Source organism: Sinohyriopsis cumingii, chromosome 14 (genome assembly GCF_028554795.1).
Source record: "Sinohyriopsis cumingii isolate HCF-2022 chromosome 14, ASM2855479v2, whole genome shotgun sequence".
NCBI lineage: Eukaryota > Metazoa > Mollusca > Bivalvia > Unionida > Unionidae > Sinohyriopsis > Sinohyriopsis cumingii.
Window position 1 is genome coordinate 47,271,257 of NC_142974.1, and position 17,363 is coordinate 47,288,619.

The window sequence follows — 17,363 nt, forward strand, 5'->3', positions numbered from 1 at the left end:
TCTGGTTTTGCTACAGAAGATCCCTCTTATGAGGTGGATACCTGCTAATTCGTCATTAGGAGTGGATTTAGTGTTGCTGCTGAACTGATTTGTCATTGGGAATGGAGTAATGTTGCTGTACATGGTGATTTGTCATTGGGTGTGGATTTAATATTACTGTATGCCTGAACATGCTGATTTGTCACTGGCAGTGGAGTAGTATTGTTGCTGAACATTTCCAATTTGTCATTGGGAGTGGAGTAGTACTGTTGCTGTACATGCTGATTTGTCATTATGAGATTTAGTATTGTCGCTGAACATGTTGATTTGCCATTGGCAGTGGAGTATTATTGTTGTTGTACATGCTGATTTGTCATTGGGAGTGGACTTAGCATTATACCTGAACATGCTGATTTGTCATTGGGAGTTGAGTAGTATTTTTGCTGTACATACTGATTTGTCATTCAGAATGGAGTTGTAGTGTTGTTGTACATGAAGATTTGCCATTGGGAGTAGATTTAGTATTGTCACTATATATGCCGATTTGTCATGTGATATAAGTTTCTTAAATTCAACTTTGCGCTATATTTGATATACAATAACGAAAACATTTGTATATTTTTGTGTGAAATCTACAGGTTATCTAACATCTTTCAATATCACTGTACAATGCTTGAAGAAAAGCACAGCAATAATTTTGAAGACAACCAGATTTCATATAAAAAATGCATGAAAAAGCCTGGAATATTCGTACAATTTAATTTTATGCATATATTTATTTTAAAGATACTTTAATTGCTGCTTTTGATCAAGTTCCCTGTAAAGCATGTATTGTACCAAGGGAATGAAAAGTTTTTGAAAGCTTGGACAAGAAATTAAACTTGTTAGCTTTTGATTCTGCCTCATATTCCAAATATAGATGTTAGATCCTTTTAGTTGATAGAATCAAATTACTTACATTTTCGGCTAAAAAATTTCAATTTATCGCCAACGTCAGTAGAATTTAATGAAAATAATGAATATGCGACCAAGCATCGAATGTTCAAAAGTACCATTTGTAAAATGTCCTCCACGAAAGTACTTTACTTTTGTCTCTGTCTGATTCTCAGTCCTTGAGAAATAGGACTAACATTACTCGGGTACTGAGCAAGGTAAGAATCTCGATGATGCAGACACTTCAATAAAGTGTGTACATGCGCTACTTTGAAATTGAATACTTCAATGGGGAAACAATGTCCTTACTTCGAGAATTCAGTGCTTTTTTCATTGCATTGATTGATATCTTTAATTTTTAAGATGCATATTGTAACCCTGATCAATCTGATTCTCATCCACAGATAATTTTCACCGTGATCTTTTGTTCTTTATCTTATTTACATGAAATATTTAAAGCTTGTTTCCACCTTACGAGATTTCTAATAAAAATCTCAGTTGTATCAACTAAAATTTGGCAAAGATGACAAATATCAAAGATAATGAAACAATGCAAGGGAAGGGAGAGGTGACCATTCTTTTTCTTGCAATTATTCTTTTGATTGTTCTTTGCTTGAGCAGGAGGTTGAATTTTTGATGTTGTTAGAGTAGTTGTTGTTGTTGATGATGATGATAATGAACATGTGTGGAAAGCAGTATCACCCATAGGCATAAGCAATGCATTAATGCAGTATAAAAAACAAAGCTTATATCACTGGGAACTAACTAATGCATGGAACTATTAGAAAAAGAGAGGCTCATCCCTTGGGGTGATGCTTCTTTCCATGCATGCATCAGCAATTCAAATCAAAGGCCAACTGCCTCTGAATACTGTGTTCTGTTCTGACAGGGATTCATACAAAAAAACTGTTCCAAAGGATATCAACACATTGGATCAAAAGTGGAGGGATTATACTCATCGTCTGAATACAATGGTTTGTCTAAAGATTTTCAGGCAGGCCTTAACAGTAGTCATTCAGGAGGTTAAATCAACATCATTTTTAAATATAGGATGAACTAGGAAATGTATTCTTTTTGAATTATCTGCATTGCATCCATTTATGAGAAGTCACTGTTTTGACAATTGTCATATTTTGGGAGGTAACACTGGCATCATTGTCATTTAAAACCAACTACATATAGTAAGGAGTGCTTCTGTGAAAACCTCATGTAGATATGACTATACTTCAACAGGCGTAGTTATAACAAAATTTTGAAGATGATCACCATTGATCAGCTCCATTTTTATTTAGGACCAACTAGATGCCATACACATTTGTTTTCAGTGAAGACCCATGCATATCATCCATTAAGGAGTAGTGTGAACATAGACTTGTGTATATCATTCATTAATGAGCAGTGTGAACACAGTCTTGTGTATATCATCCATTAATGAGTAGTGTGAACACAGTCTTGTGTATATCATCCATCAAGGAGTAGTGTGAACACAGTCTTGTGTATATCATCCATTAAGGAGTAGTGTGAACATAGACTTGTGTATATCATCCATTAATGAGCAGTGTGAACACAATCTTGTGTATATCATCCATTAAGGAGTAGTGTGAACACAGTCTTGCGTATATCATCCATCAAGGAGTAGTGTGAACATAGACTTGTGTATATCATCCATTAATGAGCAGTGTGAACACAGTCTTGTGTATATCATCCATTAAGGAGTAGTGTGAACACAGTCTTGCGTATATCATCCATCAAGGAGTAGTGTGAACATAGACTTGTGTATATCATCCATTAATGAGCAGTGTGAACACAGTCTTGTGTATATCATCCATTAAGGAGTAGTGTGAACACAGTCTTGCGTATATCATCCATCAAGGAGTAGTGTGAACATAGACTTGTGTATATCATCCATTAATGAGCAGTGTGAACACAGTCTTGTGTATATCATCCATTAAGGAGTAGTGTGAACAGTCTTGCATATATCATCCATGAAGTAGTGTGAACACAGTCTTGTGTGTATCATCCATTAAGGAGTAGTGTGAACAGTCTTGTGTATATCATACATTAAGGAGTAGTGTGAACACAGTCTTGCTTATATCATTCATTAAGGAGTAGTGTGAACACAGTCTTTGCATATATCATCCATTAAGGAGTAGTGTGAACACAGTCTTGCGTATATCATCCATTAAGGAGTAGTGTGAACAGAGTCTTGCCTATATCATCCATTAAGGAGTAGTGTGAACACAGTCTTGCATATATCATCCATTAAACAGTAGTGTGAACACAGTCTTGCATATATTATCCATTAAGGAGTAGTGTGAACACAGTCTTGCATATATCATCCATTAAGGAGTAGTGTGAACACAGTCTTGCATATATCATCCATTAAGGAGTAGTGTGAACACAGTCTTGTGTATATCATCCATTAAGGAGTAGTGTGAACACAGTTTGAAGATGGCCACCATGGTGTATTAGTATTAATGGTGGAGGAAAACGCCAGAAAGAACCACTGACCCACGAGAAGCTACTGGCAAGCTTTTTCACATACCAACATTTGCCAAATCCAAGACTCAAACCCACGCAGACAGAGGTGAGATGGCAGTGATCTGTAACGGAGAGCACTTTAGACCACTCTGCCACTCAGGGCCCTTATACAAAGTTGTAAGGATGACTGTCACAATGTTACCATTTTCATTTAAGACCATCACAATCTTATCAACAGCCACTGCAGTAGCCATGTTGGATGTCAGATCAGCACCATTTTCATTTAGAAACAGTCATCACAAGTCTTTTACTGACCCTCCCCCATCAATAAGCTCATTCATCCATACAAAGAATAGCAGTAACATTTTCAACACAGAAAACTAAGTGGCCATCATTAATTTCTGAAGGGTGCCATTTTCATATAAAGATTTGCTAGACATAAGAAGTCTTGTAGAGGAAACCCCATTTCAATACGACCAGTCACCGAAAAGGTAAGATGATATTTTCAACATGGCAAACATTGTGATCATATTGGATGTATAAGGGGCACCATTTTCATTTAACACTAAGTAGACATTGAAAGAATTTGTTTTAGTGAAAACCACATGTTGATATGACTATCCATTAAGTGTTTCAAGAGGGACATCAGATTGTTACCCTTTTAATTTAGTATCAACCAGACTCCATAAGTAGTCCTTTGTAAAATCCACATATAAATATAACCATCAACTAAGGGGGATTAACAATAACAGGATTGATGCCTCAGCAAGTAACATTTTCATTTAGGGCCAACTAGATATCTTACAAAATCATTCAGTGAAAATCCCCTTTGCAAATGTCACTATGGCAATCATCCAGGATGTCAGATTCTTTTAGGACAAAGTAGACCTCATAAGAAGGGATTTAGAGGAAACCCTATGGAACTGTGTCCATCCATTAAGAAGGAGCAGCAGTAACAAAATTTAAGATGGCCACCATGGTAGCCATACAAGATGTCTTAGGGGCATCATTTTCATTTTGAAAAGCTTGACATAATAAGAAATATTTTTATGAAAAGAGAGTCATTGCAGCTCAGATGGTATTGCAAAAGCCTCATAATCCAATAGCTGCAGTTTAGCTACTTGCCTAGGCCAGCCCAGGTTGGCTGCCTCTGTGCTTACCTGTAAAGGCACTTAGCTCATATGATATAAATGATAAGCCAATATGATTTTTGAAGTGCTATGAAAACAAACAGTTTAATAAACAAAATCAACCTTTCTTTGAAAACCCATTGTCAATAAAACCATTATACCATCCATTAAGAAGGATTATTAATAACAACATTTTCAAGATGTCAGATTATTATGTAGGATCAATAGTTTATATATATATATATATATATATATATATATATATATATATATATATATATATATATATATATATATATATATATATATAACACCTTTCTTTCTAATCTCTTATGAGTGATGGCTTTGGTATATATCTTTTGTATAACTGGTTATTTAATTTGGTTGTTAGGTTTTCAGTTATCATATACTAACAACCAGTGTAACAGAGGATCACTGAAATTTAGATATTCATCAAGTAGAGGTGTTCATATTAAATAATGTCCTGATTCTAATGTTTAGTTTTGTTCATTGCTTAGTTACAGGGGCAGTTAATGTTCTTGCCAGGGTTGCAATGTACTTCAAGTTACAAAGCTATACAAAATTGCTTGGGATCAGATTTAAGTGGATATAGCAACTAATTGGGATCAGATTTAGGTGGATATAGCAAGAAAATGCTGCGGATCAGATATAGGTGGATATAGCAAGAAAATGCTTGGGATCAGATTTAGGTGGATATAGCAAGAAAATGCTTGGGATCAGATTTAGGAGAATCTAGCAAGAAAATGCTTGGGATCAGATTTAGGTGGATATAACAAGAAAATGCTTGGGATCAGATTTAGGAGAATCTAGCAAGAAAATGCTTGGGATCAGATTTAGGTGGATAAAGCAAGAAAAATGCTTGGGATCAGATTTAGGTGGATATAGCAAGAAAATGCTTGGGATCAGATTTAGGTGGATATAGCAAAAATAAAGCCAACATTTTAAAAACTATTTCTGGATTATATTCCAGACTTAACTTTCTGCCAGGACTTAAGTTCTTATGGTGAATTCCACATCAGGTACATGTAGTTTTCCATACCAGTAATATGTTCTTTTGTACATGGTTTTTTTGAAAAAATATTCATGGTATACATACAATCTACAGGGTCTCTATGACCTAATTATCTGATCAATAACATGCATGTAGATGCTTGTCCATTATTCATAATATTTGGGTGGACTAAAGTGTACAAGATATTTTAAAGAAAGTAAAAGTTGCCAATTATTTTCATCAAGCCAAAATAATAATTCAAACTATAAAGGAAATTGATTTAAACTGTTTATTTTATGGATCAGGGTTCATATCTTTGAAATAACCAAGCTAAAATTGAAACATGCTCTGTAGGGTATGTTACAATGTAACAATAAATGCTACACTTTTGCCAGAAAAATAACCACCTCAAAAGTATTCTGCAAGCAGCTGTGTAATGATGAGAACAATGACTTATTGATGTTGTGGGATTATCAAATTAGCAAACGTGGTTGAGGTAAAAAAAAAAAAAAACTTGTCAATTTGCTTCAAGATGTTAGCTAATGAAACTATTTTCCTAGTACAATATGTTTCTTCTTCAAATACGTTACCTAGTCATAATGCATTAGAAGAACTACTACTACCTCACACATCCAGCCCTCCCAGATACTACTTCTAGTAAAGAGAGCTAAAAGTTGTCTGCCTACCTATGTGGCACTTGGCCAGAAAGATATCCCCTTTGGTAAAAGAATTGGTGGCAAAGTCTACGAACTTCTGTTACTACTGGAGCGGAAAGCAAGCTCTCTATGGATGTAATTGTGTGGATGCTGGGAGGATGTAAGTGTATTATGATTGGTTACATACTCTCGAAGAAACACTTTTTACTAGGAAAAATGTTGTCTTTAAATCTGTTACCCAGTCATAATATCTTAGGAGAATAGGCAAGAGGTGGATGGAGGTACATCCCTTTTTGCCGGAGATATCATCTCCAATCCCATAAGGTATGTGAGACAGCGTCTATGTAACCTGACTGGAGATGATTCCATATGTCAGGGCGCGGCTTCAAATAGTGAAAAATTCTACCCCTCCCCCAATAAATCTAGCAGAAGTCATGAAGCCACGTATTAAAAAGCTGTCATTCGATCTGGAAGAGTGACCTGTTGAGCTGTAGATATGGGTTCTACCAAATGGATCTGGGCCCTTTGGGATGACATATCTCGGAGATAAAAGCTAGAGAATGTGGGTTCCGATCTTCACCCCGCAGCCTAAATGATAATGGTTAGCAAACACTAGGCTGATGGCAATTGATTGAGCCTTGTGAGCCGAAATGTGTAATAAATTCACCTGAGCAGGGCTTATTTCTCTATATGTCGAGCAAACAACCCACTTAATCCAGGAAGAGATAGTCCATGTTGATATATCCTACTGTCCTGTATTGAGAGGTAAAAAGAGGTGTGATCTCCCTCGAAACAATGGCTCAGTTTTATTAAAGTAACACCTGAAAGCCCAAAATGGGGTCTTGTAGGTGGCCTTCAACTGGTTTGTCCAGACGAGACAGAGGTTTCATGACGAAAGTATGATTTCCCATGGAGGGAAGTCAGTTTTTGACGATGAAAGAGGATGCTGGCATGAGTAAGACCGACCCATCTTGTCAGAACTGCATGTAGTTCAGGTCTGCTGATAGAGCACGCATTTTGCTAATTCTGCCTGCAGTCGCTAACACAATGAGGAAGCAGATCTTTTATGAAAGGTGCATTAGAAATGCTCTTGAAAATTTTTCAAAAGGTGTCTTGTTCAGCCAGGTTAATACTTGTTCTACTTGTGGATTGGGTTAATGTTCGGCTTTGAATACTCAAAGTTGGCAAGTAGGTCGGATAAGTCCCTGTTTTGTCCAATATGCCCTCTTCCATGATGACGAAAGGTGTCATCGATCGAGGAGCGGTAACCTTTTATCATATTCGGTGCTACGTTTCTCTCTTTGATGAGCCAGGTTAGCTATTTGCGGTATAGATGCCTGGAGATGAAGGATATGTTCATTTGGGCATCACTGAGGGAAAATGTGCCATTTACCTTCGTGTGCATTCAGAGTGGAGGGCCTTTGTGCCTGAGTGATTCTCTCCACAACTGGTTGCGATAATTGTTTAATTCTGATGGCCTGTTTAATATAATCCAGATGTGCAGGTTCAGAAGCTCTGGGCAGGGATGATACAACTGCTATCATGGTTATTTGAGTCGATGAGGGGAAATCTGAATCTTCTGAGGTGTTTCCGTTTTAGATTGATAAGGTCGTTGATCCATAACTTCTCCCAGCTGAGAGGTGCAATGATGATGAAGTGACAGGTTTTTTCTCTTGCTTTCTGTATCAGATGTGTTGGAAGGTAGGCATATGCATCCAGGTTATTCCAAACTAGTGATAGAGCGTTGACTACCCGAGTGTTTGTGTCCTGGACTGGAGAGACAAACATTGGAAGTTTGATATTTCACCTTGTCACAAAAAGGTCCACCAACGGTCAGTCCCAACGGGTACTTATCTGAGTGAAAATCGAGGAATGGAGAGACCATTCTGTTGTATTAGTTGATAATTCCAGAGACAAAAAATTAGCTAGTACATTTAGATGTCCTGGTATATGGCAAATGTGTATGTGGATTTGTTGTTGACACCACCATCCTGGAAAGTACCACACTATGATGCAAAGGTCTGGGGACTTGCTTCCTCCTTGTCATTTGAGATAAGTTATTATATGTACTATAGAGTTGTTGGGAAGGATGAGAATTCCAATGCCATATAAACATTCCAGCCACCAGTGAAAAGCTTTCACAATATTAATCTCCAGAAGATAATGTGCAGATGTCGTTCCTGAGGAGTTTTGATGAAAATGGCACTTCATAATGTTTACATATTTAAAACTGAAACTGTATTGTATCTGTTCTTAAAAGATACAGTATATATAAGTAAAAAGAAAAAAAGAACAAAATGTTCATTTTGAAGAAATTTTATTGTATCTCTTCTAAAACATACAAAATGTATCAGTGCATTAAATAACAATTTTAAAAGTGACTCATGAATATATTTGTCTTAATTTTTTTAAATAATTTAAAACCATGTAGAATAATATGATAAAGTAAATACATAATATATAATTCATATTTCGATCATTCAATTATTATATAAGGCATTTGCTGATTGGTTACAAAAATGCATTCACTGTAAGTCGCCGATGATAACCTTAATACTATCACATTGAAGAGTGCCACTGAATATGTCTTACAATATTAAAGTTCTACTTTAACAACTTAAATGGTAATTCCCAACACCCTGGAGTTGAAATAATAAAGTCTTCATATTTACATAACATCCTTAACAGAAAAATTGAAGTAATTTATCATAAAAGTACAAAAGATACAAACATTGGAGTACTCAAATTTGCTTTAAACTTTGTAAAAACATTTTTAGTTTTAAGGGCTTCATACGGGTTTAGAAAAAGTGCGTCAGATTGTACTACAATGTATACAGTAGTCATTCTGAAGTATGTTCTAAAGTTTAGATATAAAAGAAATTCTCTTGGTTTAAATATCACAATACAGTTTCATTAAATTTATTAAAAACATTCTCTTCAAAGTGAGATTTTATGTTATCTTGCTTACGACAATCACAACTTGATGTGGATTTCCATTTGGATTAAACACTACAGAAAGAGAGATAAATCTTGGAATCCTTTTATTTTTTGAAAAAGTCCCCAAAATTGAGAAAATCCTTCACTTTTCCTCAGAAATAAGACAAGGCTCTTGGGGTACATTTAGAAATATTATGATTTTATTTTAACCGTTGGTGACTGCTGTAAATCACTGTTCACAAGCAAATAGCAAGCACAATAGTCAAACACCTCAATTACAGGAGGAAAATTTTACATTTTAATCAAACTGGGGTTTGGTCTTGTAAGACACGAAAACCTAACAGCAAATTTTTTGAAATCATAAATTCATGACAGCTGAACACAAAAATTGCAAATAAACATTATAAGATACCTGGAAAAATAGACGACAATTGTACACAGAATTTTATATAAACACTTTGGAATGATTCCAGGAGAAATAAAGCATGCATTCTAAAACAAACAAAGAAAATTCAAAGAAACAAAAATCAGGAAGAAATAAAACATGCAAGCTGTAATAAAAATTGCTATAGGTTTTCTAAAATGTAATCACTATGCCATTTATAAATTTGAGATTCTCTACAAAACTGCAGGGTGACTAGCAAGACTGTCCACATATGGATACGATTCTAAGTGTGAGCATAAAAATATATTTTAAAAAATGCAGAAAAAGAAATAAGTTTAGAAACATAGCTATTTTAGATTGTCCAAGTATTGTACGTAAGAAACATCAGGCTTATATGCCATTCAGATAATGAAATAAAAACCCGAGATACCTTAAGTAAAAATTAAACAAGACTGCGATCACGTAGATAATGATGATTAAATAGCATAAATATGAAAGTGAAGTGCTCTCCAGAATAAACTTACGACTGCAAAAACGTTCTGCATCTAAACAGAAAATATCCTTAACTTGGCGTTTTAATTCTATACACAGTTTAACATTAATATTAGTTCTCATTTGAAGTTTCAAACAGGAGTTTAGTCTCAGTCAACAAGAATCTCGTTTGGCACCATGAGATCTCTGCCATAGATGGGTCAGGTAACATACTTCAAAAATCAGTAAAAATTCTGACACTCTTTCTTGGGAGGTACATAATAGCCAAAGTTAACAATTTGCACTGAAGGATTACTTAAAATTATTTAAGTCAATTAACCATGAAGCCAGTCTTAATTTTTTGTTCACTCCACAGAAAAGAATGACTTTAAGAATGATTTTTCCTCTCTTCGTTTTTAATTGTTTGCTAATTAAATTTGTTATATATTATAATACTTAACACTATCAAGAACCAATGGCTGTTATCATAAAATACAGCATGATGTCACATATTACACATATTAATATTACTGATTGGTACATGATGATGCCAATTATGTGTCACTAAATGTTAGCAAAGCCAGAGAAACTTAATGCTGCAAAAATTAAATGGTAAAACCTTGAGATGAATCCAACATGGAGAGGAGGGATCACTCACATCTACAATGGGGCTATATTTGTCAACCATTCACTAGTCCGAAGATAATCATTTCATATATTATGTTAATGATACTATTAATCTCATGATATTTTATCCTGAGGTTACATAACTTTTAACTCTGATGTAAATCACTAAGCACCTTAGTCAATCAGCTCAAAGTGTGAAATTACACATATTTTCATACTGCACCATTTTCTCCAAAGCCAAGCTGTTATCAATGTTTATTATAATAATTGTTTAATATTATTTGCAAATGTTTTTGTTATCCATCCACTGCCCAAATGTTCAAATCAAAATTTTAAATTTTAAGTTACCCTAATTGTTTTGCTTTTGAACTAAAGCTATAATCCTAGTTTTCTTTATTTTAAAAGCATTATAACCAAATAACTGAAACAACTCCCTTTCCTTCATTCCATCATTGCCAACACGGGATATAACTTTTTAGTCAATAACCAACACTCAGTGACCAACATATTATTGTACAATTGTACAGCACAAGTCCTATTGTTCACGTAGGTGTTCAGTACTGACCATTTCAGATATGGGATTTTAGAATCTGAATTATGTTATGACTCTAGGTCTTAAAATATGTAACAGAAGGAAGTGAAACCAACAATTTAAGTAAAATAATTTATTAGCCTATATTACAAAATGAAAATTCATGAGACACCTCCATGTCCCAAGTCCAAAGATATAGAATGTTCAAATGAATTCCTATAGTACTGAATGTCCTTATATACCACAATGATGCAATCTAGAATCTCTTTGAATGAGCCCACACTAGGTCTAAAATAGTGTGTCAATCTAAAATCAAGGAACACTTCAGTAATTCCAACAAATGTTTTTATAAATAATTTCTCTCAAATTACTTCTGACACAATTACAAACTCTGATTATGGATTCCAACAGACTGATATAGAACGGGAATGAATTATTTGTTTAACAAATCCCTATTTACACACATTTTCACCTGACCTATAATGTAATAGAATGTGAAGATTTCCAATGGAAAAACCTAGTCTAACAGTAAACAAGACTGACATTGAACTCCTGCTAAGTAAACATGGTTACAATTTATAATCATGGACAAAAGTTAAACACTGTAAATTAAATATACATAATACTACACATTCGTTTAAATGGCAATTATTCTGTTTATTTAGATCCACATACATTAATATTCCTTTGGAAGGTCATTTACAAAACCTGAGAAATACATATGGCAAAAGCAATGCTAAAGTATGTGTAGATTTTAGGACCAGGTCGATCAGTACAAACTGGACAATGCTGCATACTGTAATGACACAGTGAAAGTTGTATGTGCTGAAAAAATGTGTACTACCCTGTTATTTTTAAAATTACATTGACCACAGTGAGCATTCAAAACTCAGAACTGAACAGACATTGCTTAAACTAAATTAGTGTTAAATTTTAGAACAACAATTAATAATGAACTTAAATTTAAGTAAATGCACATAGATCACAATGCTGACACAGATTTTATCGATAGGCCATTGCTGGATATATGGTGACATCACCATATTTCTGATAATGACCATAAAAGGCATGTAATTTAGTATCAATGAAGTTGTTTATGAAGGGAATTCTTATTAATGGTGACATGTTTTCTATCAATTGAAGAGTTTAAAGGTCAGAGTAATAAGTATGAAGACATAATTATCAATGCTGTTGATGTATGTGTGTGAGTGTGATTTTGATTTTTAACATAGCTTTAACAATATTCCAGTCATATTGCTACCATGTCTGCAGTGTGGCAGTTTAAAGTAATGTCAAGTACTGGGGCATCATGCCAGAGACATGTAGCATGATGTCCCACCCAATCACATTATCCTGACACCAGGCCGAACAGTCCTAACACTAACCTCCTAATGCTGAGCGCCTAGCAAGGCAGCTGTTAGTACCATTTTTAGAAGTCTTTGGTTTGACTCGGTCTGGGTTTGAACCCATGATCTCCCGCATCCAGAGTGGATGCTCTAACCACTAGGCCACCGGAGCGGTTATGTATTTATGTATGTATATGTATGTATGTATGTATGTATGTATGTATGCATGGACGGACGGACGGATTGATGGATGGATGTAGGTAGGTAGGTAAATAAGTACCAAGACTTGGTTGTCATCTAATCTGTTGTAGATCTCAGGTTCCTTTAATGCAAACTTTGGGTAATAGAGACATATCATTTTGGACTGCTTGAGTTTAGACTGAACCTGAGAGGACTGCATTATTATTTATACACCTGGAGAATTAAGAATATTTTTAAGACACACTAGAAATCATTAATTTATCCACAGAATCAATTTCCCCCCATACATTTTATAGAAGGATGATTCAAAAGATGACAGACAGTAATTCAGTCTCAGAATGTAAATACAATAAAGCTGTCAATCAATATATATATATATATATATATATATATATATATATATATCACATTACAAAAGTAGAGTGTTTCTATAAACATATCCCTGCACTCTTGCTTTTTCACACACCTCCAAAATTTGGTCCAAGATACAGCTTATGGGGTACATATAGATGCAGGGGCCAATTTTATTTTCATATTTGAATTTCTCTTTTCATGCTCAGTAAGTGTATATAAAGCTATCAAGTTGCTTTTCAATAGTTTCAAAGTTATAACACTGAGGCTAAATCACTTGTTGCTGGGATGGACCCTTGGGCTAAAGGCAGTTGTGTGCATAATTTTTATCTCAACAATTTTGTGCATCAGGACTTACACAGGAGGCCTCATCTTGTTCTACCCACTCACCATCTGACATATTTGCCCTTGGGTTAGTATTCACACACAGAAATTCACAGATAACTTGGTACCATAATTCGGGGAGTTCTTTTAAGTATGTGCAAACAAACTCTAACCAGGTAGCTAACCAGGTAGTCCCCCACCACCTTTTCGAAGAGGCTGTATCAAATTCTACAATTGTTGACCCTTGTACATGCCATCCCAAAACTTGAAGTTTCTGTTTTGAACTGTGTAAGAGGAGCTGCCAAATTTTACAAATGCATACATTCAGGTATGCATGATATTACACAGAACACAACTTCTGACTAGTTTATTAAGTTTTGACTGGTCAAGGCATGCCATGTTTAGACCTGGTATGAAATTACAAAGAGGACAATAGGAAAAACACCAGATCAGTGTGATATGTTACAATATTTGGTCACGAAGTCACTTATTTCTTGGTAATGCTTCCACATAAATTGGAAACACTGCAAAGAGACTGACTGTGTTAATATCATTGATATTGTCAATTTATTAAGGGGTCTTTAAATAAGCCAGTGTGGAATGATATGGAATTAGCAGAAACCTTGAATGGGCTTGATGAAAGTGCCTCACCTGTTAAGCTTCTGGCTGACTTAGCATCATTCCATATTGGATCACAAACACACCAAAAATTAATCCCAGCCTTTTCTATGAAAGTTCAGGAATAATTAATGCAATAGTCATAACTCTCCTTCATATATCTGGTATTAGACTCATGCAATAAGACACCATTGCATCAAATATTTAATATGAACGTTATAAAACAGGTTGAATAATTCCAATCTTTTGCATGCCTTGTAAAAAAAGTATGATAATTATAGGAACATATTTTTTAGTTTCTATCAACTCTACTAATAGTTATTTAAACAAAAATAACAAATTTTAATTTCAAACAAAAATCTGAATATTCTCTACCATGCAACATAATTGTGATTATGCCAGCACAATCCTGCACACTGGGCAAAGCTAGGTGGCTAAAACCATAAGAATTTCCAGGATTAAAACAGACATAAAACGATGCATTTTCCACTGAGAATAGACATGTCTCTTTTATTTATAAAACAAAATTAAGAACTGTATGCCATTTTAATGATTCAACTCTTTAGTTACTTCGGAAAAATCTGGCAAATGTGAAAATTAAATTTAAACCATATCTGATATGTCATATATCAAACAACACACTGCTGAATTTGATTAAGTCCAGTACATCCTTCCACATGTCAAATGAGATGACTAATGGAGGCATGAGCTTCTGTGGTTCAGTGATTAGCAGGACTTGTATCCACAAAGTGTGCCTGTTCAAATCCTACCATCGGATCATCCTGGGTTGGCTATTGCGATGTCTCGTTGGGCAAGGAAATTTACTCCAATTGCCCTGGCACTTAACAATGTACTAGTGCTACCATATTGCTGTGCTGTTAAATTTCAAACCAATACTTAACTAAACCAACAAAATTTTGTGACCTCTTTTCTGCATAACCAAAAGAGCCCCTTCCATGGTTTTATCATAAAAGTATCACAATGTGCATGACAGAAATCAGTGACCATGCTTTGAGTAACAAGAGCATAAAACAAAATGTAAATAATCAACGAACAAAAGCAACAACAACAAAAGAACCATTACAGGATTCCCACAGGTCAGGAAATTGCCTGGGAATTTTTTTTGTTTTCATAAAAGTCAGGAGAAATTTAGGGTATTTTAATATCAAGTACAAATGCAGGAATCCCACTGGCCAGGAAAGAGTTCAGGAATTTTCAATTTCTATTAGATTTGGGTAAAATTCTGAGAATTTTAATGTTAAAGTGAAGTAAAATTAAGATTTTGGTTAAAAAATGGATACCTTCAATCAGAGAAATATAGGGATTAAGCATGTGAGGAATTGTGCTGTGTAGTATAAAATTTTCTTTGTTGCAAAATGGTTTGAATAACCCAAGTAGACTTTTGGTTATTTGCATCTGATTTAAAGTCAGCAATTCATAAGAAATGGAGATGAATATAATAAACTTTGCTTAATGATGAAAACTGATCAGTTGTTTGGTCAAAGAATTAAATTTCCTAAAGTTTTCTCTTTCCAGTTCTGCATTTAAACTGGGTGTGTGCTACTAATATTTTTGTAAATACGAAAAACAATTGACCACATCTACACTGTAAGCAATTACACTGTACTGAATATCAAAGTGTTAAATTCCTGCATAGATTAATTTTAAAAATGATGTGGTTATTTTAAACAGCAACTTAGCCTTGAAATAAATGTTTTCTCTCAAATTTTTCTGAACTTAAATTTTAAAAAGATTTTACGTAGTTTCTTTATACTCAGTTTGTATCCTATTTCTGATTGATCATTATACTTTCTCATATTAGGATCAAGATGGAGTTTCTCGATAAAGTCTTTCTTTATTACAAATAGTCTGAGAGAATAATGTCATTTTGATTTTCCCAAAAATGTAACATATATTTAAACAGCCAGTGAGGATTTCCAACTTATTTCATCGCCAATTTGCAACATTACGAAATTCATCAGAACTATAAATTTTACATAAGCGTGTGCTGGATTCAAACTAGCATGTTTTAAACCATTTTGCATTACTTTTTTTTCAAACAGCCATCACTTTTTAAACAATTAATGTTAAGTCAAAGATGATATTGTGTTTGTCATAGTTAAGATGGTTGCCAACTTTAATTATGGTACTTTTCTCATGATAAACCCAGGGAGCCAGCTGCATCAAGTTGTTGCAAAATTTTGGGCAGGCTTCCTAACATACACATTTGCAAATCTTTCTTAAAGAAAGGTATGGTCTTAATGTGAAGCATGGGCTTATCACTGAAGAAATATGGACAATTCTTTTGTTTATGTTCAGGGAATGTATATATCTGGCAAATGAGTTTCCAGTAATCTGTGGTAATCCTGAAATGTGCATTACAGCATGGGTTCTAATACGCTTTAAGCTAATGAAATTTCTAAGTCAAAGTCTTCCATTCTCCAAATATTTGTTCTTCAGTTTCATATATTGTTCACTCCTGGCATCTGTAAGGTGATGGAAGAATCTGAAGCAGCCCCTAAATCTGAACTGAGTGCAATTACCTGAAATTTAGATAATCAACTGGATTACATATTTACTACAAAGAGATGAATTACAATAACAGAAATAGGGAATGTGTGAACAAAACTTCATTATAAAATCTATTTAGTTAAAATCAGTAAAAAAATCTGATATAACTGCACATATTCAAGTTCAGTGTTTCCTAAGTTTTACAATGTGTTGTGTTCATAGTCTTCATACATTAGATGCTTGAAATATCTTATTCACTGCAGACCATGCACTTTTGTAACTGCCTTCCATGGGAACCAAGTATCTTAAAATACATCAGCCCTAAGACTTATTCATTACAAATTTCTATTAATTTGTTCTGTTAATGTCACTAGGTTGTTTAATGAGACTAATTCACTAATGAATTTTCTCAGGCATAACACGTGTCAGAAAACTTTATATATTGGGAACTTTGCTAAAATGTCACATGGGTTTATTTATGCCCTTTGTCTGCATTGTGCAAACTGTTATGGTCACAATTGCTCAAAGCAAGCTGTTAATGTTTTGTTTTGATAATTCTTCTACAGACTACCATCGGTCACAGTTACAAAGCACTGACTGAAAACAAGATAGCTGTAACTGAATCAAATGACCATGAAAGCATTATATTTATAGTGTTTGTAACTAGGTGCCTCTGTCATTACTAATGTTTACAAATGATCATAATACCAGTGTGAAGATGTGTTGTGTGCACAAAAACTGGTCAGTCAAACCTGTTTATAACATGAAGCATGAACTTTAAAAAATCAACATTTGTAAGCCATAATTGTCTAAAACCTCATGTCAAGGGTCAGAAACAGCTTCATCTGCAACCAAGAAAGCAGTAAAAA

At 34.4% G+C, this 17,363-nt stretch overlaps 1 protein-coding gene across 1 annotated transcript in view; it reads right to left on the bottom strand.

The window, feature by feature from the left end:
• Window positions 1-8,491: 8,491 nt before the first annotated feature.
• The window catches only part of LOC149783712 (protein ABHD13-like), a 32,782-nt gene continuing 23,910 nt past the window's right edge, over window positions 8,492-17,363 (bottom strand). Inside the window, exon 7 of the mRNA XM_089931953.1 lies at window positions 8,492-16,526. Within this exon, the coding sequence (XP_089788079.1) occupies window positions 16,446-16,526 (81 nt within the window). The 3' untranslated portion in view covers window positions 8,492-16,445. The remainder of the gene's footprint in view (window positions 16,527-17,363) is intronic.